We start from the raw sequence: 27,032 nt of genomic DNA, 5'->3' as shown, positions 1-27,032 counted from the left end.
CAATTCCGACTCACAAATAGTAAAAAATACAACAAAGACCTTGAGGCCCAGAGGGAGAGACAGCCCTGAGAATCGGGGCAGGGCCTGGCTGACAGGTACCTGAATACCTCACTGACACTGTGAGGGCGGGTGGTTTGTGGGGCACATGGCCCCAAATCCCACCCTACAGCCAGATGGGCTCCAGCAGCCCTGGGTCCTCAAGATCAATGGAATTCTGGGACACCTGGTCCCCCAGCTCCTGACAGCCCAACCCATCCCAGCTTCTCCAGGTCCCATCTCCCTGCGCCCCCCAAACCCCAGTGGTCAAACTAAGGCCAGGAACTTGGGTTTGAACTGACTTTATTATCTTGTAAATGTGAATTTTACAAAGCGCTTTACAACGAAAGATCACATCCTTTTTTGTGGGTGATGGCGTCCCCCCTTGGGAACGGCTCGGTGCACACTGGAGCCCGGGTTTGCGATGGTTTTGGATGTCTCTGTTGTTTTAGTTATTGACACAATGTCAGCCATGGCTAAAAAGTAACAGTCTTCACTCTACTGAGTAAACTGAGTAACAGCACAGAACAGAAGCCGAGGACACAGAAGAATAAAACAAAGGGTCCTCCTAAAAAAAGGCTGGAAGCATCTTTTGTGGTTGAAGCCTAGCTCAGGGGTACCTGCGGGCCTCCCAGACAGCACACAACGGTTTATCTCATTTTATTTATTTACTAACAGTCATGAGTTACAGTACTACTTTAACCCCTAACAGACACTTCCAAAAAAAAAAAAAACACCTCACAACATCCCCTTTTTTAAAGTCTCTTTTTTCCAAACATTCCGTCCTAAGGATTAATGTTCTATTTGTATCAAGTGCCACCCAAATGTTCAAGTCAAAAATATTTATACTTAGTTCTTTTTTTTTTTTTTTTTGTCTGCTAAAAATAGTATTGCAAGTTTTGGCTTCTTTTGACATAGAAATCACGGCCATGTGCAAAATGCTAACCATGGAAGCAATTGATCAGAATACAAGCAGGTTGTCCAATTCGAATGCCTCAGATTCTGCAAAATTTTCTTTTTTTTTTTTTTCCTCAAAAACACAAACAAACAAACAGAAACAAGCAACCTCGCTGTTTTTGAAACATCTGGTACCAAGCTCTGGCCACCTCGGGCTCAGGAGCAGCATCGAGGGGCCGACTCCATGAAGAGTTTACGCAGCGGCGACCCTCTGGAAGAGTAGTTAAAGCTCGAGACAACTGCGAACGCTCCATCTCGCGTTCGGGATTTACCGCTGGCAGAGGCAGAGGTTCCCTCGGAGTTCTCAGTTGGTTAATGGGCCATAGGCCTTTTTCCGCTTGCAGCAGGATATTTCCATAAAAATAACCTGTCTGCGGGGAACCCAAGCAGAAAACAGCTGAGGGGTAGTGCTGGGCCAGTCTGCTCCAGACAGATAAGGTTCCAGCCATTTAGGCTCATGCTAAACAGGGAGAGGTCGCGGGCAGCCACATCAGAGAGGCTGGGCTAGGTCAGCCCCCATCTTGGTGTAGCCATGGGGTCCCCATGGAGGGGACAAGTTCTGTTGCCACCCTGCCCATCGCAAGACCCGCAATTCCACTTCTGCCACCTCCTCCCAGCTCTAAACACAAACACTGAATGAGCCTCCACGGAGGACAAAGAAAACCAGACAGCTAGCTCTTACTTCCTCAAGCCCCAGCCAGGCAGCTGTCCCACATGGGGAACCCCCCCGAGACGGTGCTGAGGGTCTGCTTAGACACTCACACAGCCCTCCACAGGCCCGTCTCCTTCCCGGCCTCTCATCCACAGCTTCACCCACATTCAGGGCAAAATGAGACAAACAACCAAATGTGAAGGTGAGCAACCACAGAGAACTCTGGGTGAGACCAGACACAGTGCAGAACAAGACAGAATTCAAGTACCAGGCGCCGGCCAGGCGGGCCGCCAGGCTCACAGTATCTGCCACATCTCCTGTCCCTTCTCTGGACTTTTTGCACTCTGCCCCAGCTGCCTCCTCCGCCACGTCCCCCCTCCGGGGAGGGCAGGAGAGGGCAGGAGCGGCTGGCTGCTGGCTCCCTCGCAGCCACCCGCCACCCCGGCTCCGCGCCGGCTCCGCTGCAGTCCTGTCCTCTCTCCTCCCAAAAAGGCGCTGCTGTAACTTAGCTCTATAATAGACTCTATATATGATATGCGTATTGCTAAAGTCAGGCTTAGGGATAAGGTGCAGACACATCATAAATACTGAGTGGCTCGTCTCTCGGGCTACAGGGTCTGGGTGAGCCAGGGTCACCTCACGGGACAGGGCAGCCCCAGCTCTGGAACTGGTCATCTTGTAAACAAAGGAGGGGAGGGTCCGGGTCCGGAATTGGGTTTCCTTGGGAAAAATGGTCAAAATATGCTAAGGCACTCTGGAAGGCCCTTCTGAGCCGGCCCACCGCCGCCCGCCCGCGCGCGGTACATTCAGGACGTGGAGGGAGCCCAGCGCAGGTACAATCATCAGCCACGTGCGTCTGCAGGTGCTCACGACCCATGTCCGTCCGCGGGGCACGTTAGTGCAAAACGCTCAGCCCGGCCCGCCCAGGGCTCGGGGAGCACAAACCATTCACATTAATGAGTAGCAGTATCTTTTCAGCTTTACCCACAGCTCTTGCCTTCCTTACCCAGAACAACAAAACAGATGGCGGCTAGACACGATTCAGGGACAGAGGTCTCGGGGCATTGTGCTAGCCTGAGCCAGGCATCCTGTCTGTGCGGCCACAGCCCCGGCCGCGGGGCCCTCCTGCCCAGGCCACAGGGACCAGAGGTGTACCCACTTTGGAGTGGAGGAGAAAGAGTCCTTCAGTCAACAGCCACGACAGGCAGCCCATCTCCCAAACGTCCCCAGTGATGGTCAAACTAAAGTGCAAATTGGGGGGGGGGGAGCAGATGAAGGAAACCTCCAGAGGGAGGTGGTGTGGCTTCATGGCACTGTCACCTCCACTGCCCATGGTCACAGGAGAGTGGAGACGCACCCAAGGCCCCTCCCAACTCCAGGAAGACCCATCCTGGCCCCTGGTTGGTTCCTTGGCAGGAGGAGGCAGGGGCCCCTGGGACCAGGGGTGTCAGCCACAGCGGAAGCCTGCTTGCTCCCTGCAGCCACGCTTAGGGAGACGTAGGGCCTGGGCCTGCTGGGCTTGGCTGGGGAGTGGGTGGAAGGGCGAGATAAGTACCCACACTGTCTGCCTCTATTCCAATCCTCTTTCTGGAACTACCAGATCTTTCTGGAAGGCAGGCATGTGCTTGGCCCAGCTAGAGGAGGTCCAAGAGCGGAGAGCTCAGTCAGGAAGGAGCCTTCCTCCATACCACCTCTCCCTGGAGGGAGGGGAGCATGGCTGAAGAGCCAGAGAAGGTCCAAAAGCCCTCTATCTGTCCCCTCACCAAGCCCCCTGTGGCAGGGCCAAGCCCCCGACCCTCCAGTTGAGGGAGGGCCTCAGCGTTTGGTGGGCAGGGGGAGGGAGAGGGCTGTGGGCAGAAAGGATGGGAGGCCGTGGGGTCAGAGCAACGGACGGACAGAAGGACAGAGGGTGGTCCACTCAGCAATGGAGGGACAGGGTGCCAAGGGCTGGGAGGAAGCAGCAGATGGCCCTGCCTGGGAGTCCCTAGCCAGGCAGCCACAGCCCTTCAAGCCCTGTGCATCTACGCCCAGCCCAAAAGAGAGACTGACTCTCAAAGGGGCAGGTCAGCCTCCTGGGGCCCTTCCTCACTGCCCCCTACCCTGCTCCGGGCCCCCCTCCTAGTTGTCTGGGTGCCCGTGCCCACCACCTCCCATCACAGCCTCAGCACCATCAGGGAGGGTGGTGCCCCAAGGCACGTGTAAGAGGGGCCCCAAGGCAGCCCCCGGCCAAGCCCAGGCTGTGCTTCCCGCCTGGCAGGGCCTGGCCCCAGAAGTTGCCCCCACCCAAGGTCCCCTCTGCCCCTGGTGGGAGGTGAGTGGGACCCAGCTTGGGGTGACAGGGCAGGGGAATGTCCCCTGACCACCACAGATGACCGCCCCCAAGCACAAGTGGCTGGGGGCAGGGACACCCATTCCTCCTCAATTTTTGCTCTTTTGGGTCCAAAACATATGAAACAGACCTCAATTAAAATAAAAACAAAAATCAAACAGGCAGAATCCCTACGTGGCAGAGGAGGCAGCGGGCTGCTGCTAGAGCACCCCTCCCCTGAAGAGCACAGATGCCCCCAGCCCAGGACAGTGGGCAGCTTGTCCCTGGGTGGCTCAGGGGGACCAGGCTGAATGGGGACACAGCATGGGGCAGGGGGGACAAGGAGCAGCCAAGGACCCTTCCTCACCACAGGGACTCGCAACACCCCTGCTGCTGTCCGTCCACACCGTTCCCTGCACGAACATGCGTGCACACACACGTGCTCACACATACACACGTGTGCAGTGGACCTGGGTGGGCCTGACCCCCAGGATCTCAGAAAAAAAAAAGAAAAACAAGAGGAGTTTGTCCCCTGAAGGCCCAGCCCAGCCCCACGGCCCCAGAGGAGCAGCTGGGGTCTCCATGGGTAAGGAATGGAGGGTCACATGATGGACGTCCCCCCACACCACAGGCTGCTGGTGGCAGCTGGCTTCGTCTTCCTGGGCAGAAGGGCAAGAAGGGAGGGAGGGGAGGAGGGCAGGGCTGGGTACCAGGGCCCCACCCCCAGGGGAGGAAAAGCTACCACTTGGAGACTAACCTGGGGAATATCAAAAGGAGCCCTGGGACCTTCTTGCAACTAGGTCGCCAGTGACCTAATCGCTTACAGTATAACGAATGCAATAGTTTCCTTCATAAGTTTTCGATACAAGCAGGATAAAGTCACATTGTTTTCAGGCAACAGTAGCAGTTCAGTGGGGGTGGCTGGCCACACTGGTCTGTATTAGTAATGCATGCAAGCAGCTCTAGTGCTGAGACCCCTACGGTCCGCGGCCACACCTTCCTCCACTCGCTCACTCGCTCGCTCGCTCTTACAAAGTCCCAGGGTAGCTGCCCACCTCCGGTCTCCGAGCCGGCGTCTCGGGCCGGCTGGAGCTGGCACTGCCCTGCTCGAAGGGCTGGGGAGGGCTCTGGCCATCGGCGGGCAGTGGCTCAGATGCAGCCACCTCCTGGATGACTGAGCCAGCCCCATCGGCCTCCTCGCCGGCCTCGAAGGCGGGGTTGGCGGTGGCGGCAGCACCCAGGTCTACATTCACGGTGTCCGTTCTCAGAGCCACGATGGCAGCTGCGTCGCCCCGGCGTTCTGCGAAGATGCGCTGCTCGAACACCTGGGCAGCAGCGGCGGCGGGCTGGAAGTCGGGGTCGAGGGACACACTGGCAGCCGAGGAGCCCATGACCGTGCGGTACATCTCCACGCCCTCGGGCAGCATGGACTTGATCTTGGGCAGCCAACGCTTGCGGACGCGGCGGGCGTTGGTGCACATGTCGGCAGCAATCACGTTCATCTCACTCTCCTTGAAGCTTGGGGCGAAGTTCTGGCAGTACACTGCAACAAGAGGGCGGCCACAGGCCTGAGCGCCAGCCCGACCCCAGGGCCCACCCGTGACCTTGAACAAAGGTACTTGCCTCCCCAGGCCCAGCCTGCCCAACAGGAATGCCATGACTGCTGGTCCCACCACCTCCCAAAGGCTGCCAGGGTTCAGAGGCCACAGAGCCATGATGCCCGGGCAAGCCTGGGGTAGGACGGTTCATGAGCTGAAGTGTCCACTCTCAGGGCTAGTGGGGACCAGGGACCTCTTAGGACCACCCCCCATCCTAATCCTCACAGGCATGGGACTTGCCTGGCTGTAGCCACTTGGCCAGAGGTTCGAGGTTCTGCCAGCCCCCTGATGCCCGGGGCCCTGAGACCCCACTTTCCTTTGAGAAGGTCTCCACATGAGGGCTCCGAGCTCAGGGCAGACATTCCAGGTCAAGGCTCTGATGTGGCAGGGCTTCAGGCTGCCCCCGACCACTGGCTGAACAGGCCTTGACACGCTGGGCCTCCCTTAATCACTCTGTCCTACCGTTCCGCCCACCTCCTGGGTGGATCTGGGGGCCCAGAGTGGGGAGGCAAGGTGGAGCCCTGCTGCCAGCTGTGGGGGCCAGGCTGCCATCCATGTCTATCTGCAAATTGGGTGTGATCACAAGCGCTTCCTCACGGGGGCGATGAGGACGGTCAAGGCCTTTACTCGGCCCAGGCCCCAGCCCAGGGGAAGAGCCACAAATGAAGGCCACTGAGGCCAGCACCATTAATCAAACCCCATCTTTCTCCACCAGGAGCCACAGGCCAGAGCCCGGTCTTGACACCGTCAATTCCTGGATTCCTGGGACACACGCTCTGCAGTGAGCCCCGCGCCCCAGTGAGCCCCGCCACATTCAGCCTCCCACCACCGCCACCCAGCATGCAGGCCTGTAATTAACAAGCACACAACTCCCCTCACTGCTAGAACACAGAGTTAGAACTTATAAGTGAAGTTCTTAAGCAAGCAAGAAAGTAAGATAGCATCTCGTGTCCCAATGGCCACAGGGGACATGCACTGGCCAGCTGGGCCTGCGACGACACGGTCCTGCTTCGTCCACATCTGGCGGCCCGAGGCAGCGGTCTGCCACGGAGATGGACGTTCCGCCCCCACGCGCCCAGGAGCGGGAGGCAGAGCGGCCGAGCAGATGGCAAAGGCTCAAAATAACCTCAAAATGTAAATAAGGGGTTTGTTCAAAAAGGAAAATTAGATCTATTTCACATATTAAAATAGTTTCACAGCTGAATTCATCATGCTTGGAAACCTACCAAAAACATTAACACCTCGAGACCTGGATTTTGAGAGCTGCTCTTTTCTCTCTCGTCCCCTCAAACCCGGCTTGAGTGCTCCCTGGTGTGACACGGGAGGGGCTGTGGAGAGCCTGAGACCCCGACCCCTGAGACCCCGGCCCCAGGACTGGGCCCTTACGTTTCACAGCATTCAGGACACGGCTGTCGAGAGGCTTGCGGCTGGGGTCGCTGGTGGAGGAGCGGATGCCGGTGCCGCAGCTGTTGGCCAGCGTGTTCCTGGTGGGGACAGAGAGGGAGACTGAGGCGGTGGCCATGCAGGCTGGGCCCTGGTGGCCGGCAGGAAGGGGCATTCTTGCCCTGCACATTGAAGCCCCCCGCCCCCTGCAGGAAGGCCCTTCTTCTGGTTTGGATGTCCTGGGGCCCATGGCGAGGGGCAGGAGCAAGCCCCTCTCCGAGCGGCAGAAGAGCAAAGGCCCTCCCTGGCTGAGCAGGCCACGAGGCCGTGGGGGCTGAACACACGGGTTTGCCCGGAGCCCCACCCTGCCAGGAACCCCCAGCCTGGGGGAGCTCGGTGGACCCCTGTGTAGGACACGCCATGCAGGAAAATGGGCTGGGGCAACCACAAGCTCTTTGAAAAATGTTAGCAAAGTCAGCCCTCCCCACCTGCACCTCGGAGGCTTGCTCTGGGGCGGGGGGAGGAGGGGCGAGCAGCCCAGGCTACATACAGCTCAGTCCCCGCAAACTGCCACACAGTCAGGGAAGTGTGGTACCTCCGGGGCCGGCCACCTCCCACGCTCCCCGGACTCACCTGTCAAAGAAGGTGGCCAGGAGCCTCCGCAGCAGGACCTTGTGTTTCACCCCCGCGCACAGGTGGCAATTCATCAGCTGGCCCCGCGTGATGTACACCCCGGAGCCTGCAGCCAGCAGGGACAAGGGACACCCTCAGCCCTGCCCCCGGACCCTGCAACCTCACCCCCCACCTCGCTGGGTCCCCAGGACATGCCCCAGCCAAGGCCACCCTCCCCAAGCCCCGGACCACTCCACCTGAGGGTCTGTGGGGGTTCAGCAGGGCGTGGGGAGGCCGTGGCCACCCACCTCAATGCCACGTACACTGCAAAGACCTGTCACGAGGACCCGGCGACCCTGCCTCACCCCCTTCCATGGGAACAAGATCCAAAGCCTCAGCAATTCTCCCGGGGGCCTGTGTCTGCCTCGCCACCCCTCCAACCTGCCAGAGCCTGGAGCAGCGATGGGGCGAATGACTGGTCACCCCAAGGGTCAGGGTCAGGGTTAGGGTCAGGCTGATGTCACCGGATCCAGCTCCCTCTTTGCTACATTGGGATCCCCAGCACACGGCGGAGGGTGTGGTCAGGATCCTAGAGCCATACTGGGGCCATTCCAGGGCGAGGTAACCAAATCAACTGCAGACCCTGGCCCCAGGAACAATGTGGTGGCGGGGCGGCGGGGGGGCTCTGTCTACTCCCAGGAACAACAGTGGGGGAGCTCTGTCTGCCCCCAGGAATAACAGGTGGGGCTCTGCTGCCAGGAACAATGGTGGGGGAGCTCTGCCTCCAGGAACAACGGGGGAGCTCTGCGGCCAGGAACAATGGCGGTGGGCCCTGTCTGCACTGGACCCAGGGCCACACGGGGTGGGAGTCAGGAGGGTGCAGCCCGCTTTTGTAAAACGTGGAAAATGTGGAAACACAGGAGATGCTCTCCAGGCTGAGGGGGCTCTAGGGGTTTCCGCACTCTTACTGGCACCGCACTTCGCAGTCTGTTTCACACAGCACATATTGTGTCTTAATATCAAGGAAAAGAGCAACTAGGGCTCCTTTCTTTGGGGTCAGGGTGGAAGGAAGACACGAGCCCCTCTTGCTGGACCCTCGGCTTGGTGGCCTGAAGGGCTGGCGTTGCCCCTGCCCCATAAAGACTGTCACCCGGGCCTCAGAGCACCTTCTCAGCTCCCGCAGGACCTGTTCTGGGTATGGCCCATCTCAAGGACCGTTGACTCCACACCCTGAAGGGTCACGTGTCCACACGTTTCTGCTCAGCTTCCTGCACCCCTCGCCTCCTCCCCTGGCCGGGCCGCAGAGCTTCCCCGGGGACAGTCAGCTCTCTCTTACCACCCCCCAACCACAACTCCTCCTCCCACCTGCCTGGACCCCTCCAGCCCAGCCCAGTCCCCACACCCCCAAAGCGTTTCCCCCCGCCGCCTGCCTCAGTACCCCTATCCTAATGTTCCCACCCCACCCCCTCCCAGGGGCAGGCGCAGACTCCATGCAGCAGACCTATCTCCACCCACCGGCTGCACCCTCTCATTCCCAGAGCTGGCCTCTCAGCCTCCCCTGCCGGCAGCTGTACAGCCTCTGCCATGCTGTGCCCAGGGTCCCTGAGGCCCCGCCTCTACCCAGCCCCACAGGCCCACAGTGAGGGCAGGCCACCCTGCACTGCAGGAGCCACGCAGACCCCCTGGTAGAGAGATCTGTAAAATGAGGCTTAGCGTGGGCCTGGGGCCAAGGCGGGCATTTGACCACTGACAGTCAGCTCTGGGGTAGGGCAGAAGGCACTCTAGCCTTCCTCCTCCTCCCTAACCCCAGACAGGATACTGCTGAGAGGTTACAGGCCGTAGGCACACCACTTCTCCAAGGCTTAGCCTGGGACCATGGCCACCTAGCGGGCACTGGGCAACCCTGCCCCCAGCCCCAGGATCTCCTGGGACCCCGTTCATCACAGCCCACTGGCCAAACAACTCTAGATCCCCACATGCAATCTAAGGAGCGGCTCCCCTTTAGAACGCCAGATGCCCTGCTGGCTGGCACGGATCTCACTGGGACATCCATGCCACAAGTGTTATTTACAGAAGAGAACATTTTAGAACATTCTAGCTTACAGGGAAAGTCAAATGCTGCCTGACCACACCGGGCTGAGGGACCAGCTACAGGTCTAGATGCTTGGGGGTGCCCTGTGGGGCAGAGAGTGCCCACGGGCCTGCCCAGCCCATGTCTGGGACTCACACGGGGCACGGAGGGAAGAGATTGCTGGCAACGGCTCGTACCCACACACAAGTGACAAGGCCATGTGTTTTCATCTCTTCATTGAAAAGCCTTAAAACCTACAAGTAGCTGAGGACAGAACAAATCCCAGCGCTGGAAGGACAAATGTCCTGACAAAGGCACATGGTCCTAATGGGCATTTGGTCCAGACTGTAGGTGTCTCCTCCAGAAGGACTGTGAGCCACTACTAGGAACCTCGAACATACGCACAAAGGGTGCATTTTGGGGGCTCAGAGGGGGCACCAGTGAAACACACACAGCCCGCTTTTCTCTTGTGACCTAAATTACAACATCGTCATGATTTTGGAGTCCCAATCGGGGCCCCCCACCCAGGGGATTCAATTAAAATGCAAAATTAATTCAATTGAACAACTGCCCTTAATGACACATTCTTCCAAGAGGAAATGAGAGGAGACCTGAGACGTCTCTCTCTTGACTGATTGGTGATGAGCACGTTGTTCAGCGAGGAAAGAAGGAAGGGAGGACATTTGCATACAGTAGATGGTGGGGGCTTACCTGCCACCAGCTCCAGCTTCTCGCCAGGGTCCCCCTCCGAGTAGAGCTTGGGGTGGCAGCGGTACCCGATCTGGCTGATGAGGCTGGCAGGCAGGGCCACCAGGTCGCGGCGGATGAGGACGCAGGAGCGGCTCTCCAGCGGCACCGGCTCCGGCTTCTCTTGTACTGTGGGTACAGAGCCGGTCCAGGGTGAAGGGGTGCAGACCACACGGCCTGGAGCCCCGTACCGTACGCCAGAGCCGGGTCAGGCCTGTTCCACACCCCTCCCTGCAGAGTGGGGTCGGGGGTGAGACTGAGGCGAGTGGTGCCTGTCCCAGACAGCTCCCGAGAGGTGTCCATCAGGCAGAGGCCAGCAGGCTCGGGCTCAGGAAGTGACAGAGGGTGCGGCATGTGCCCAGGGCAGGGGTGGGGGCCGGCTCCAGGAGCCACTCGGCAGGCAGGCAGGGCCTCTGCAGCCACCCAGACCAGTGACCCCCTCAGGCCTGCCCCTCCCCAGCCTATCTCCTCAGAGGCCCATTTCACGATGAGGGGACACACAAGACTGGCCACCCAGTGAGGACACAGCCCCTCTGCCATGGTGGCCACAAGCAGAAGAGCCCAGAAGGTGTCTGTCAGTGGACAGAGCAGTCAGTGGTAGATAGGACAGGCAAACGATGTCTCCTGTGGGTGTCTCCCATCTAGAACATTCAGACAGACCACTGCTAGGGATCGGGGAGACAACATGCTCAGAACTTGCAGTGGGACAGGAAGGGGTGCCCAACAGCAGGGCTCCCTGCTGGCACGCTTGTGGTTAGGCCACCTTGCTGGCCAGGTGCCCCCCAGCTTCCTGACCCTGACCCTGCCTTACCCGGGCCCTCTCAGGGTCCCTGCAGCTCCTCCAGTGCCAGGGGGCAAGGGATGCAACCGCTTGCCTAATGTCCATTTGCTAAGCAGGCCACGCACCCTGGCCTCATGGAGCTCCCAGCCCAGGCGGGTACCAGGCCAGTGGGTACCAGCCTCCATGGGGAGGCTTTCAGGGGCGGGAGAACCAGCCCCTCCATTCCTCACCCCAGACCCCTCAGGCCCCTCCCCTGTGGTACCACCTCCCTGGTTCTTGGACACACCTCCACCGCCAGTCTAGCACTCTTCATGGCATACCTGTAGACATACCTGGCGACGCGTGCACAGTCCTCCGGGCCCACACAACGGCAGAGACACCCCCACCCCGGGTCCCCAGCTTTGGGAGAGCCCAGTCACCATCTTTGGAACCAGGGCCGCTCCCCAGCCAGCTGCGGTTGCTGGAAACTGCACCTGCTCGGCGGTGGTCACCTCTAGGACACACACACCAGGCTGAGCAGCAGAACTGTCCTCCCTGACCCATAGGGATCACAGCCGGGGTGGTGTCTGGAGGTCCAGGTGCTGGAAAAGCCCCCGGGCTATTGAGGCCACTTGGGGTGGGTCTGGCTGGCCTGGCCTGTGGCACTGTCAGCATTTTAGTGGGACCAGAAGTTCCTGGGATGGAGGACAGCTTGTAGAACCTTCCAACACCTAGATAGCTGGGCTCGTTCCACAGGTGCAGGGCAGGTGGCTCAGGCGCAGGTCCTGCCTGGGAGGCTCGCCGCCCCAAGATGGCCAGAGGCAGGTGCGTCTGGTTACTCAGGCTGGCCATCCCCGTGTCGCCGCCCACACTGTGACCCCTCCTTTTGGGTTTCACAGGCAGATGCCTAAGCAAAGGGGGTCTGAGGTTCACTCCAAAGTCTGGGAGTGGGGGGGGGCATGGCTGGGGCAGGGACAAGGACTTGGAGAAGCCATATGGGGACTGCTACAGAGGGGTCTCATGGGGAGGGGCTCTCCCTACCTCTCAGACCTGGAGAGCATGAATTACTCCAAGTTATCTCTGCACTGAACCCCCGTGGGGTGAGGGGCCAGTCAGACCCTATGGGGTCAGCATTCCATAAACCACAGCAAGAGACCACATGGCAGGGAACCAGGGGAGCAGAGACCACCTGCAGCTCCAGCCAGCTCCCCAGCTCCCCAGAGTTGGCCCCAACTCCCTGTGCTCAGGACCTACAGGTCCAGGGAAGGGCCCTGAGTGGGGGACAGCCTGCCCTCCCACCCTGCACCAAGATGTTCTGGGATCACATCGCCAGTTTGTGAAGCAGCTCATCAAGGATCATGGCGCCCCCCTGTGCCATCCCAGGTGACTGTCCAGGGCTCAAGGGCAGGAGGGGAGCTTTCAAAAGTTGTTTGTCCGAGTCAATTTCAACTCACAGTGACCCCACATGACAGAGCAGAACTGCCCCAAAGGGCTCATTAGGCTGTGATCTTTACGGGAGCAGATCACCAGGTCTGGGTGGGTTCCAGCTGCTGAACTTTCGGTTAGCGGCTGAGCAGAGGCTGCAGCATGGGTCAGAAGGGAGCCAAGCTGAAGGCCAGAGACCGCTCAGGTGAGTGCAGTGCTCCCACCCTGGCCGTGCTGGTGGGGGTGGGGTGGGGGGCTGGCATTCCCATCAGGCCTGTTTGGAAGGTGTGGAGGGGACAGACGAGCAGTGGGGGAGCTCCACAACCTGGAATTACCCAGGGGCTCAGGGAACACAGGAAAAACAATCAGGATGATATTTTAAAACATAATTACCGCCCCTCCCCACACAGCCGGCGATTACACACGCAGAGGAGCTGCCCTCTACGGGGCTGGCATTTACAGAGAGTGTCACCAACAGGGAGCACCCCCATCCACAACCACCTCGTCTGGGGAGGTTCTTCTAAACAGCACAAGTTGTTTGTGTTGTCCCCCCATCCCCCGCCCCGCCCCTCCCCGGCACCCAGAGACATGGGATCCAGAACAACCGAAAAAATCTGCTATTTCTGCTCTGCCATGTGCTGGATGTGCGGCTAAAAATACTCCACTGAGTTGTAGCTCATCTGGGAAGGTGCTCCAGGCGTCTCTGCGCACCCACCCCTTCCTCAGCCCAAGAAACAGAAATAGGCCCCAAATCACCCCCCTACATACCGCACACGCTCAGATCACCCCCAGAGCTGACTCAGGGAGGGCTGCACTGTGAGACAGTGCCGGGGGCCTCCTTAGTCCCTGGTGGTCTTTGGACAGGTCGCTCAGGACAAGTGTCAGGACCAGGACGTGATTCCAAGGCAGCAGGAAGGCCCCTCGTTACCAAGGCCCTCCTGCATCTGCATCTCGGGTACCCAGGGGCCTGGGCCCTCCTGCACACCTGGACTGGCTGCTGTGGGGGGCCTGCTGCCATCACATCGATGGCTAAGCTTTTAACCAGCCACACAACCTTGGTTTCCAGGATTGCCAGATATTTTGGCGCCATGAGATTTGGAGAAAAGCTCCATAAAGGCGAATCGTGTTTTCTGCAGTGAGTCATAGTTCTCAGCCCAGGAAAGGAGAGTCGGGATCGCAGAGGTCATGATGGAATGACCTGGGACAGGAGCTAAGCTGGGCAAACCAAGGGCTGGCAAGGAGTTTCCCTCAGGTTACACGGGTCAGAGCAGACTCACGGCAGGTCATCTTGGGCACCCTGGTGTCCCCCCACCACGGCTCACCACTTTGGGGTTGAGAATGAAGCCCAGCTATGCCTCCGAGGCCCTGCTGCTTCCTGGTTGCGGTGGCTCATGAGTCAAACGATGAGCTGAGTGGGTGGCTGAGAGGGTCGCCTTGGCCTTGACCTTGACCTCCTCTGGGTCACTGACTCAGAATCTGACCAAAGCTCCAGACCCTTCCTCAGAGGAAAATACACCAAGACCCCTACCCATGGTCACTTCAGGAATTCCCAAATGATGAAGCCTGTCCCTGTCCCCAAAAACCCGAAACAACCCTTTGCCATCAAGTTAATTCTGACTCACAGCAACCCTATAGGATGGAGCAGAACTGCCCCGTAGGGTATCCAGGAAGTGCCTGGTGGACTCGAACCGCCGACCTCTTGGTTACCAGCTGTAGCTCTTAACCACTGGGCCGCCAGGGTTTCCTTCCTGTCCCCAGTTGCATCAAATGTTTCCAGCCTGGGACAGCCCCTGGGGCCTGGTCCTAGGGGACCACTGAGGTCATGAGAGATGACCTACCCAAGTGACACCACCAGAGACACAGGGACAGTGCCACTACCCTTGGACCAACCACCCGTGGGTCAGGAGCCCTGGCCAGGGCATGCCCAGGTTTTCCCCCACATAACACACCTCCAAGGTGAGCAGCTCCTGGTAGGTGACCATGCCGCTCTGTTATGGTGGCGGAAGGCCCCTGCTGAGGTTGAGCAGGGAGGGCAGGACAGGGAGGGAGAAGGCGACACCCTCTTATAAAACTCATAACATTTGTTAAAATGGCAGAAAAACTGTATGAACCCTGAGGTCACAGCCTTGAACACCCTGTGGAGCTGTGCACACACGAGGTCGCCATAAGTTGGAATCGACTCACCCACCACTAACAAGAAGTTCTTAATTACACAGGAAAATACAACTTAAAACCAAATTTAAAGAAAAATGCTGAACCATACTACTGGATTTTAAGACTTGCTTGAAAGGCACAGAAGGCGCCCTGGTGGCGCGGTGGTTAAGCGCTCAGCTACTAAGCGAAAGGTTGGAGGTTTGAACTCACCAGTCGCTCCATGGGAAGAAGATGTGACAGTCTACTTCTGTAAAGATTATAGCCTTGGAAACCCTATGCGGCAGTTCCACTCTGCCCTACAGGGTCGCTATGAGTTGGAATTGACTCAGTGGCAATGGATGTAAAGGTACAGTAATCCAGAGGGTGTGGTACTGGTAGATGGATAGATGCGTAGATTCACGGAACAGAACAGAGGGTCTAGAAAAGCACCCTCAAAAATGTGGCCAACTAACTTCTGACAAAGGTGCATAAAAGGATGATCTTTTTAACAAATGGTGCTTGAACAATTAAATTGGTCATCTAAATGCAAACAAAACCAACCCCAATAAATGTCAACACGAAACTACAAAAGTCCTAGAAGAAAACAGAAGAAAATCTTCATGACCTTGGGTTAAAGCTAAAAGCTTGGCCATGACACAAACTGCAAGATCCATAAAAGAAATAACTGACAAAGTGGATTTCATCAAAATTTAGAATTTCTGTCATGTGAAAGACCCTGTTTAGAGGAAGAAAAGAAAAGCTACAGATGGGGGAGAAGTATTTGCAAACCACATATCTGACTAAAGACCTGTATCTAAAATATAAAAAGAACTCTCAAAACTCAATGGTAAGAAAACAAACCAATTTAATAAATGGGGAAAGATTTGAACAAACACTTCACCAGAGAGAATATACAGGTGGTAAATTAGCACGTGAAAAGATACTCAAGATCCTTAGCCATTAGAAAATGCAAATCGAAAGAGTGAGGAGATACGACTCCGCACCTATCAGAATGGCTAAACTTAAAAATACTGACAATACTAAGTGCTGACCAGAATGAGAAGCGACTGGAACGCTTGCCCAGCTGACAAGACTCCAAAGATGGTACAACCGTTCTTGAATATGGCTTGGCAGCTCCTGAGCGATTTAAACGTACACATAGCATAAAAAAAAAAATACGACCCAACAATTCCACGTCTCGGTGTTATCCCCCAAAATGTTCACACAGAAACCTGGACAAGAAAGATCTGTTGTTGTTGGGTGCCCCCGAGTCAATTCTCACTCAGAGTGATCCCATGGGACAGAGCAGAACTGCTCCATAGGGTTTTCTTGGCTGTAACCTTCACAGAACCAGATTGTCAGGTCTTTCTCCCACAAGCCGCTGGGAGGGTGCGAACCACCAGCATTTCAGTTAGCAGTCAAGTTCACAGCAGCTCCATTTCACAAATGTTCAACTTAACAACCCCAATGTCCTGTAAGAGGTGAACGGATCCACAAACCGTGCTCCATCCATCTGATGGATTATTACTCAGCAATAAAAAGAACAAACTATTGAGACACAACCTGGATGAATCTCAAATTCGGCCCCAGGTGGAAGAAGGCCGTCTCAAAGAGTTCCATACAAGAAGCCTCCATTTGTGTGACATTCTCTAAAAGATTTAGCTACAGTGATACAGAACCCATCGCTGGCTGCCAGGGGTGCAAGGAGCAAGGGTGTGACTCTAAGGGGGCAGCACAAGGGAGTTTTGGGGTGATGGAGCCATTCTGCTCTGTATCCTGACAGGGGTGGCGGCTTCCTAAATCCATACATGTGTTGAAAGTCTTAGAACAAATAATAAAAGAAAATGCCATCAGGGAAGTCGAGCACTGGCCCCACCAAGCCCTGCTGCTCACCACGCCACAGCCTCGGGAAGCCCGGTGCTCTTCAACCAGCTCCCTTCCCAGGCAGCTAAAACGCTTTCCAGAAACTAGTCTTCCTCTCACGGTTCAGTTTTTCTGAGCCCCCAGGATCCTGAAATCTGGCCATGGTGCTTTCCTCAGCAGCCAGCACCTAGCACCCATGTCTGTGCATTCTCCCTGCTAGTGCTGGCGGGTACCCCCATCACTTCCTGCTACCCCCGAGCGTCACTGTGACTCCACTGCCCTCCACCGTGAGACAGAAGTAGGAAAAACAGGTGTCGCAACACACCTGTCCAGAATGATGCCCAGTCCTGCCCTACCCACTTCTGCTTAGCTCCAGATGGGGCTTACCTCGAACACAAAAGCACACCCAATCTGCAGCCCCGTGCACACCTGGTCTGCAGTCCTGCACACACCCTTGCCCATTTCTGCAGCTGCCAGCCCAGCTCAAACCAGCCCATGGCAGTTCTGAAGGGCCACACTCTTGAAGAACTCCATGTGAAAAACAAGCTTGTTGGGTTTCAGGAGAACAGAGCAGGTGGGAATTTTCCAGGTGCATGTGGGCCAAGGATGGGAGGGACGGGGCAGGGCAGGGAAGGGACATCATCAACAGGAGAGGGGCTGTGAGGGGAGCATCATGGATGGCAAAGCAGCCCACATGTGGGCCTGCCCTGAGGACCCCTGGGAAGCAGGGTGAGCAGGGGGTCCTTCCTGTATGCTTCATCCATGTGCCCTGGGACAGCTAGGACTCCACCTTCTCCCACCAAGACCATTCCTCAAGTTGTCCAAGTACTGTCTGGGCACCTTCATGTGCAAGCCGCCATGAGAGGTTCAAGAGACAGCGGAGAGAAAGTTAGTGGAAAAAGACGTGGTTCAACCTCTCTTGAGCTCACAGGCTTGGAGCTGCCTTGGTGATGAGGAGGGGAAGGGGAAGAGCCCAGGGCGGCTCTCGAAACGTGGAGAGCACACCAGGAGGTCTGTCGGGCCACAGAGATAGGCCTGGAGACATCCATTTGGGGTGTCAGGATGGAGGTCTGGAGGGCTAAGTGCTAGGTCTGACAGGGCAAATGGCCAGGGCACCAGGACTCTGCTCTGGCTGTGCCTTGGCCCTACAGAGCCACCCACCTGCTGGGCATGTCTATCTCAAACCCACCCTGTCCAAAGCAAACCTGGCTGCTACTACCGCCAACCCAAACTCCTGGCTAGTCCCCTTCCTCAGATCTGAGGCACCCTCTGGATCCAGCTGGCTTGGTTGATTTATTTCCTGGATACCTCCACCTAAGTCTCCACCTTGGTCTCTACCCCTGCCTCCACATAGGTCTCCACCCTACCCTGGCCTCCACCTATGTCTGACCCTGGAGACTCCCCTAACTGTCCTCCCAACCTTCCCTCGGCAACCCTAGCAATTTTTCTCATTGAAAATCTGACCACACCACTTTACTGCTCTATTTTCCTCCACAAGCTTATCACACATGTCCAGTGATAGCCACAAGACACATGGGTAGTGCTGGATTCGCCTGAGGCTGGAAGCAGCCTGTGCATCCATGCGTGGGGACAGGTTAAACAAATCACAGTTCTACTCCATGAAATAACGTTAGCCCCTAGGAAAAGATGCAAGCAGAGCTCTGTACGTGCCTGAGAATGACCACCAAGATACTTTCAAGCAAACAAAACGCAAGGTTCAAAACTGTCTCGATACCGCCTTTTATGTAGAACATATGCACGCATGCACACACACATGCTATGAAGCCCCTAGGATATGATACCAGCTGTGATCACCTTTGGGAGAGACAGTGGATGGTAGAGGGACTGGCACGGGAGAATTTCATTCTTCACTGTATGGTCTTTTTACATGCTTTAAAATAATGAACTAAAAAAAAACTTTTTTTTTTTTTTTTAGCTATATAAAAATAAATACTTTTAACTTGGAAAACACCCCCATAGACTTCCACTTTTGGTTATGAGGGACTAACCAACATTAGACTAACCTCTGATCAAGAGTAACTATGAAAGTTTTAGATTTATACATAAAAAGTTGCCCAGGACCTGAGTGGCCAAGATCCTGTGAATTAACATTTTGGGTACAATTTTGCGACTAAAGCAAATGTTAAAAGACTAAAAGAAAAAAATTAAGTCTAGAATTTGTTGTCTCACATATTGGAAAGACAAAAATTAATTTCAGGGTCTGCCAAGGAGGAGCAGCTCTGGGGAACACCCAGGCTTTCAACTGAAAGCCTGTGACTATGGGTTAACCAGAAACATCCCAGCCAGGACTTAGCCGAGGAGTTCATGGGACTCTACTTGACAGCTAAGAAAAACTGAACTCCTGCTCATTGCAGACCTTTTAACATCAGTTCATAGACTCTCCTTCAAGTAGCGGTCCTTAGAGTTTCTGAAATGTTTTCAAGCAATGTCTGGCAATCAACAAAAAATAACCAGGAATGCCAGAAAACAGAACTAAATGATCGAAACCAAATTTTAAAATGACAATAGATACAGATTCATAGATAATCCGAATCAGACATTAATAGATATGGAATTTCACTACTCTTAATATGGTCAAGAAATATAGTTAGCAAGATGGAGAACTTCATCAAAAACTGAATCAATAAAAAATTCAAACAATAGAAATATAATAGTTTAAATTAATAACCCAGTAGATTGGTTCAACAACAAATTCAACATGGCAGATAAAATGATTCATGAACTAGAAGACAATTCAACAGAAAATATCCGGAAAAAAGAAATAGAAAAGATAGAAAACAGAATATATGGGACTTGGTGAAAAGATAATATATGTGTAATTGGAACCTCCAAAGGGAGAGAAGAAAGAGGATGAGTAAATAATGGCTAAACCTTTCCAAACTGATAAAAGACATAAAGTCACATGAAGAAAGTCATTCCAGCTAGAAGGGAGCGCAGTAATTCAGAAAAATACAAATACAACTATGTAAAAACAACAAAAAATGTCTAGTGGAACTTAAAATGTAGATAGAATTAAAATACACAAGAGCAATCGCGTAATAGGTTGAGGAGGTAAGTGGAGCTGAAGTGACTGACAGAAGGCGGCCTTTCTATTTTGAGGGGAGTGGCAAAGCACTCAATTAAAAAAAAAAACTTAAGTCAAGATGAACAAAGAAATCCCTAATCCCTAAACAATGGTATAAAAACTTACATAAGCATATGGAGGGAAAAAACAGAATAAAATACTTGATTAATCCAAAAGCGGGGGGGGGGGGGTGGAAAAAAAAAACACGAGCAGATGAGACAAATGGAAAATAATTAGTAAGATGGTAAATTAAACCCAAAGAAATCAGTAATTACATGAAACACAAAAGGACTAAATACTCCAATTAAAAACTAAAGTTTGTAAGACTGGATTAAAAAAAAAAAAAAAACCCAAGAGACAACCTTAATCAAAAGGACAAAGACAGGTTGAAAGTAAAAAATGGGAAAAGACAGAGCATGTGAATACTGAACAAAAGAAAGCTAGAGTAGGTAGGCTAATATCAGACCAACACCACTTTAAAGCAAGAAATATTACTAATGATAAAGGATATCTCATAATGATAAGAAGGATCAATTCAACAAGAAGACAAAACAAACCTAAAATTCATATGCACCCAATTATCAAAGTCTCACACTAGCTGTCAGAACTAAAAAGAGAAATGGGCACAGTGACAACATAGATAAAAACACAACATAAGAAGAGAACACAAATCTGAAAGGACATACAAGACTTGAGTTCACTACTGAACTGGCCCGACCATACGAACTTCTCAGTGCCTACAGAACACATGCTGGGGCATAAGGTGAGTCTCAACAAATTTCAGAGCAATGACGTAGTCTGAGTATATCCCATGACCACAGGGAATTTAAGGTACAAAAAACTAACATAAAAATAACCAGAAAATCCAAAATGGTTTGGAAACTAAGCTATACAACACACTTCAAGATAATTCAAAAGCCCAGGGGGGGGAAAGAAAAATCACAATGAATTGGAAAATATTTTTAACTGAATGATGATGAAACTGTGACATATAAAATGTGTGAGACAGAATTAAAGCAGTACTCACCAGACTGGGGAAAATCCAAAAACAATGATCTAAAGATCCATCTCAAAAACTAAGAAAGGAGCAGCAAATTACACTCAAAGAAAGTAGAAACAAATTGAAATAAAATACATACATGCATACATTTTAAAAAATTCAAAGGTTGATTCTTTGAAAAGACTAATATAGTAAAAAATGTCCAGCAAATTTGAATCAAGAAAGAGAAAAGACACAAATAAACAATATAGGAATTAAAAAGACCACTACACAATAGCTTCTACAGAGCAAAGATGGGCAAACTTTTACTGTAAAGTACCAAATAGTAAATATTTTGTGGGTCACATATGGTCTCTGTCACTCATCCTTTTTTTGTTTTTGTTTTTAAAAAAATAACACTTTAAAAATATAATAAACACCATTCTTAGTTCGTGGGCTGTATGAACAAAAGCAGTCATGGGGTAGATTTGGCCCACTGGTCATAGTTTGCCAACCCTTGCTAAAGACATTAAGACGATCGTAAAAGGGTATTTATTACCAACAATTTCATGCCAATAAATCTGAAAATTAGATGAGGCAGACAAACTTCTAGAAAAGTACAACTTACCAAAACTGACACAAGAAGAAACAGAAAACATGAATCTGTCCTAGAGTTAAAGGAAATGCAGCTAAATACCTTCCTACAAAGAACTCTAGACCCACATGGCTTTACCTATGAATACTTCAAACATTTAAAAGAAATAGCACAATTTTATACAAACTTCTACAGTAAAAAAAAAAAAAAAAAAGAATTTTTAATTCACTTTATGAGGCCACATATCCTTGACATAAAAACATGGCAGATCACCTTCAAAGACACTCACAGAGCAATCACCGTCATGAACACAGCGGCAAAAGTCCTAAGCACGTTATTAGCAAACACAGGAGCTTGTTCCATGCAGCCAGCGGCCTCTCACTGAGCCACCTTCACCCGCTCAGCTGTTACTGCTGTCGGCAGGCCCTGGTTCTGACTTCAATCATTCCCACCTCCTCTGATGCTGGTTCCTAGAATCTAGACCAGCACCCACAGTTGTCTGCATTGTGCGGGGTGGTGGGGGAATATCAGCCTTGACGGTGCCTCTGGTGGTGCTCAGGTCGGGGAGGTGGTTTTCCTTGTTGGCAAGGACAAGGGCCAGACAAATGGGCTGGTTCCCTTTGATTTAGCAAATGAAGCATTTCACTTGTCTTTCCTGCCTGAGTGCGCCCCTTCTAAGAAATGAACACAGAGGAGGAGTTCACACCTCAGGACACACACAGAAAAGACATACTAGCAAACTGAATCCAGAGATATGTAAAAAGGATGCTATCATCACAACCAGGTTGGATTTATTCCAGAAACACAAGGTTAGTTTAATATAGTAAAAAAAGGAATCAAACACCCACTGCCATGGAGTCGATTCCATCTCATAGCGACCCCATAGAACAGAATAGTTTCACTCCATAGGGTTTCCAACGAGTGGCTGGTGGATTTGAACTGCCAACCTTTTGCTTAGCAGCCAAGCTCTTAACCACTGTACCACCAGAGCTCCAAAAAGTATCAGTGTACCTATTATATGCCAAGAAACCCTGGTGGCATAGCAGTTAGGTGCTACGGCTGCTAATCAAAAGGTTTGGTAGTTCAAATTCACCAGGTGCTCCCTGGGAACTCAATGGGGCAGTTCTACTCTGTCCTGTAGGGTCTCTATGAGTTGGAATCGACTCGGCGGCAACGGGTTTGGTTTTTTTGTTCTATTATATGCCAGGAGCCCTGGTGGCACAGTGGTTATGAGCTTGGCTGCTAACCAAAAGATCGACAGCTCAAATCCACCAGCCGCTCCTTGGAAACCCTGTGGGGCAGTTGTATTCTGTCCTATAGGGTCGCTATGAGTCGGAACTGACTTGACAGCAATGGGTTATTATATGCCAGGTATTATACTGGACAGTTAATTTCTCAAAAAGCTAGAAATCAAAATACTATATGATCCAGTAATCTCACTTCTAGGTATGTATCTTAAAGAAATAAGACCTTCAGACAGGGGACAGGCTGGACTATGGGGTAGAAAACGATACTGGTGAAGAGTGAGCTTCTTGGATCAAGTAGACACACGAGACTACGTGAGCAGCTCCTGTCTGGAGGAGGGGAAATGAGAGGGCAGAGAGGGTCAGAAACTGGATGAATGGACATGAAAATAGAGTGGAGAGAAGGAGTGTGCTGTATCATTAGGGGGAGATCAACTAGGAGTACATAAAAAAAAAAGCACAATAAAAATTAAAAAAAAAAAAAAGGAAAGAAAGTAAGACTTCCCTACCAAGGCAGAGAGAGTGCAGGTGTCTTCCCTGGCCACAGCCTTGTTCCACCAGAGTGTGTGGCCTGACCCCCAATACCAGATTGAAATGAAGCTGCTGTACACTGCGTCTTGGAAACCCTGGTGGTCTAGTGGTTAAGTTCTATGGCTGCTAACCAAAAGGACAGCAGTTCAAACCCACCAGGCACTCCTTGGGAACTCTATGGGGGCATTTCTATTCTGTCTTATAGGGTCATTATGAGTCGGAACCGATTCGATGGCAATGGGTTTTTTTGGGTTTTACACTGGCTCTCAAAGATTAGCCCAAAAGTAAGAAATATCTTATTACTAACTTTTGCATTGACTACCTGCTGAAATAATATTTTGGATCTATTGTTGTTAGGTGCCATCAAATCGGTTCTGACTCATAGCGACCCGACGTACAACAGAAGGAAACACTGCCTGGTCCTCCACCATTCTCAAAATCCTTGAATCTATTGGATTAAATAAAATGTATCATTAAGGTGAATTCCACCTTGCTTCCTGCTACTAAACCAAAAAAAAAAAAAAAAACCCTGCTACTAGATCATAAAAATTCCCCTCTGTGGTACAAAAAAAAAAGAAAGAAGAGCCACGACATGAATCGACATACGCACACCCATGTTCATTGCAGCATTATTCACAATAGCAAAAAGATGGCAGCAACCTAAGTGCCCATCAACAGATGACTGAATTAACAATCTATGGTTCATATACATCATGGAATACTATACAATGATAAAGAATAATGACGAATCCGTGAAACATCTCAAAACATGGGTGAATTTGAAAGACATTACGCTGAGTGAAATAAGTCAATTGCAAAAGGACAAATATTGTATGAGACCACTATTATAAAGTAACAACATAAGATTTACACATAGGAAAAAAAAATTCTTTGTTACCGGGGATGGGAGCGGAAAGAAGAAAAATTTACCAAATAGATAGTAAACACATGTTAACACTGGTGAAGGGAAAGGCAACACATAATATGGATGAAGTCAGCACAACATGACCAAGCAAGAGGACACTGAGAAGAATGCAGCAATAAAGGAACTACAGTAGCCATATAACACAGACAGTCCTGTAACGATACCATTAACAAACAATAATTTATGAATGGACACACAGATAAATAGATAACGCCGAGAGGTGAGGGAAGGTGTACGGGAACACACCCACTGGCAGATACAGGTTTGGTGGTGGAAATTTCTAAATACATGACTGTAGGTACCCCTCATATATTAATATAGACAACAGAGCACACAAGCGGCAGAGTCAGGGAAGCCTCTCAGACATAACTAAACACTTCACACGATGAAATTCCTAGGCTTGAAGGCAAAGGACCGTAGAGCTCGGGAGACATCTACGTCAAGTGGTACAACACAGTTCTTAAAGACAATGCTCTACATTCTATTTTGGTGAGTAGCATCTAGGGTCTTAAAAGCTTGTGAGTGGCCATCTAAGAAACAATTATTGGTCTCTTCCAGTCCAGAGCAAAGGAGAGTGAAAAAACCCAAAAACTCAAGGGAGTAGTTAGTCCAAAGGACTAATGGATCACAGGAACCACAGCCTACAAGACCCTGAGACCAGAAGAACTAGATGGTGCCCAGCTACCACTAACAAACGCACTTGACTGGGATTAAAACAAAGGGTACACAGCAGAAGAAAAATGTAGAACAAAAGACGGAATTCACAAAAAAAGATGAGACTCATTGGTCTAACAGAGAATGGAGGAACCCCTGAGACTATGGCCCTAAAACACCCTTCTGACCTGGAAATGAAGCTGTTCCCATAGACCAGCTTCCAGCCAAACAACAGACAAGCCCATAAAGTAAACAGTAACACCTGAGAGGAATGTGCTCCTTAGAATAATCAATTATAAGAGATCAAAAATGCAATATTTGCTAAAAAGCAAAGGTAAGAAGGCAGGAAGTTGTAGAGCAGGACAAAAGGAACCAGGGAAGCCAGGGTGAAATGGGCAGAGTGCTGACACATTGTGGGCAATGAAGCCATGAAATACTTCTTGTACAAACTATCAAATGGGAATCTAATTTGCTCTGTAAACTTTCACCTAACGCGCAATAAATACTATGAAGATTAAGAGAAAAGATAAATTTCTAGGACTAAATCTAACAAAAGATGTGTGGAGAGCTACAGAACGTTCCCAGGAAAAATGGAAAAAAGATGTGGCTAAATGGAAGGTGTACCATGTTCGTGGATTGGAAAACCCAATATTGTAAAGATGTCCATTCTCCAATATTGATCCATAGAGTCAGTGTAACTGAAAACAAATTGTGGCCAATGTGGAATTTCACAAGCTGATTCTAAAAGACACAGGAAAATGCAGAGTGAAAAAGGGCCAAAGCAATTGTAAGGAACAAAACTCCTGAAGGACTTACATTTCCAGATATGAAAACCAAGTATAAAACTGTGCTAGTACAGGGCTAAACAAACAGACCAATGGAATAGAATAGAGTTCAGAAATAAATTCATATATTTTACAGGCACCTGACAGATAACAAAGGAGGTACTGCAGGGCATGGGGAGAAGAGAATCTTAACAAAAAGTGGTGTTAGCTTTGGTGAAAGGCATCTAGGGTCTTAAACGCTAGCAAGCAGCCATCTAAGATGTATCAATTGGTTTCAACCCACCTGGAGCAAAGGAGAATGAAGAACACCAAAGACACAAGGTAATTATGAGCCCAAGAGACAGAAAGGCCCACATAAACCAGAGACTCCATCAGCCTGAAACCAGAAGAACTAGATGGTGCCTGACTACAACCAATGACTTCCCTGACAGGGAACACAACAGAGAATCCCCGATGGAGCAGGAGAACAGTGGGATGCAGATCTCAAATTCTCGTAAAAAGACCAGGCTGAATGGTCTGACCGAGACTAGAGGGACCCTGGAGGTCATGGTCCCTGGACTCTTTGTTAGCCCAGGATTGGAACCATTCCCGAAGCCAACTCTCTAGACAGGGATTGGACTGGACAATAAGATAGATAATGATGCTGGTGAGGAGTGAGCTTCTTGGCTCAAGTAGACACATGAGACAATGTGGGCAGCTCCTGTCTGGAGGTGAGATAAGCAGCAAGAGGGGGACAGGAGCTGGTTGAATGGACACGGGGAGTACAGGGTGGAGAGGAGGAGTGTGCTGTCTTATCAGATGAAGAGCAGCTGGGACTACCTAGAAAATTTGTATAAATTTTTGTATGAGAGACTGACTTGATTTGTAAACTTTCACTTAAAGCACAATAAATTAATTAAAAAAAAAGTGGTAGGTCAATAGGAAACTCACATGGGAAAAAAAATTGCCACTATATCCCACTACATGCAAAAATCAATTCCAGATGGACTACAGATCTTATAAAGCAATCTGTAAGAAAAAGAGTAGACTCAGAAGATAAAGATACACAGAAAAAGAAGAGAGCTAGGAAGAACCCCAGCGTGTTGAATTGGTATTGGAGGTACTAGTATGAACCCACACTTTTTACAAAATATACACATTTCTAGCTCTGGTTGCTTACAGGGTGTAAAAACAATGACACTCCAGGAACAATGAGCACCCTAGCACCCAGAGCTTGGATTCTAAGTACCATGTCCCACACACAGGAAAAATGGCAGATTCCAGAGCTGGATCACACAATGTACAAGATAAGCCTGGAATGTTTTGCTATCCAAGACAATAAAAAAATGAGAGAGAGGGAAAGACCATTCTGATACCAAAGAAATAAAAGAATGAATAAATCAAATGTTAGATAAGTAAATGGGGTTTCAGTCATCTAGTGCTGCTGTAACAGAAATACCACAAGTATTTCTTAATAAAGAGAAATTTGTCCTCTCACAGTCTAGTAGGCTAGAAGTCTAAATTTAGGGCTTTCTCTCTCTGTCGGCTCTGGAGGAAGGTCCTTGTCATCAATCTTCCCTTGGTCCAGGAGCTTCTCAGTGCAGGGACCCCAAGTCCAAAGGACATGGTCTGCTCCCGGGACTGCCTTCTTAGTGGTATGAGGTCCTCCTGACTCTGCTCACATCTCTCTTTTATATCTCAAAAGAGATT

At 51.4% G+C, this 27,032-nt stretch overlaps 1 protein-coding gene across 1 annotated transcript in view; it reads right to left on the bottom strand.

Annotated features, from left to right (window-relative positions):
• Positions 1–889: 889 nt before the first annotated feature.
• Positions 890–27,032, bottom strand: part of NACC2 (NACC family member 2) — an 85,291-nt gene continuing 59,148 nt past the window's right edge. Inside the window, exons 3-6 of the mRNA XM_064290689.1 lie at positions 10,329–10,493; positions 7,568–7,673; positions 6,938–7,035; positions 890–5,496 (exon numbers count right to left, since the gene is read on the bottom strand). Coding sequence (XP_064146759.1) covers positions 4,982–5,496; positions 6,938–7,035; positions 7,568–7,673; positions 10,329–10,493 — 884 coding nt within the window. The 3' untranslated portion in view covers positions 890–4,981. The remainder of the gene's footprint in view (positions 5,497–6,937; positions 7,036–7,567; positions 7,674–10,328; positions 10,494–27,032) is intronic.

Source organism: Loxodonta africana, chromosome 9 (assembly GCF_030014295.1).
Source record: "Loxodonta africana isolate mLoxAfr1 chromosome 9, mLoxAfr1.hap2, whole genome shotgun sequence".
NCBI classification, from domain to species: Eukaryota; Metazoa; Chordata; class Mammalia; order Proboscidea; family Elephantidae; genus Loxodonta; species Loxodonta africana.
The sequence above is the reverse complement of the archived record's forward strand: the minus strand, read 5'-3'. Positions and strand labels throughout refer to the sequence as shown.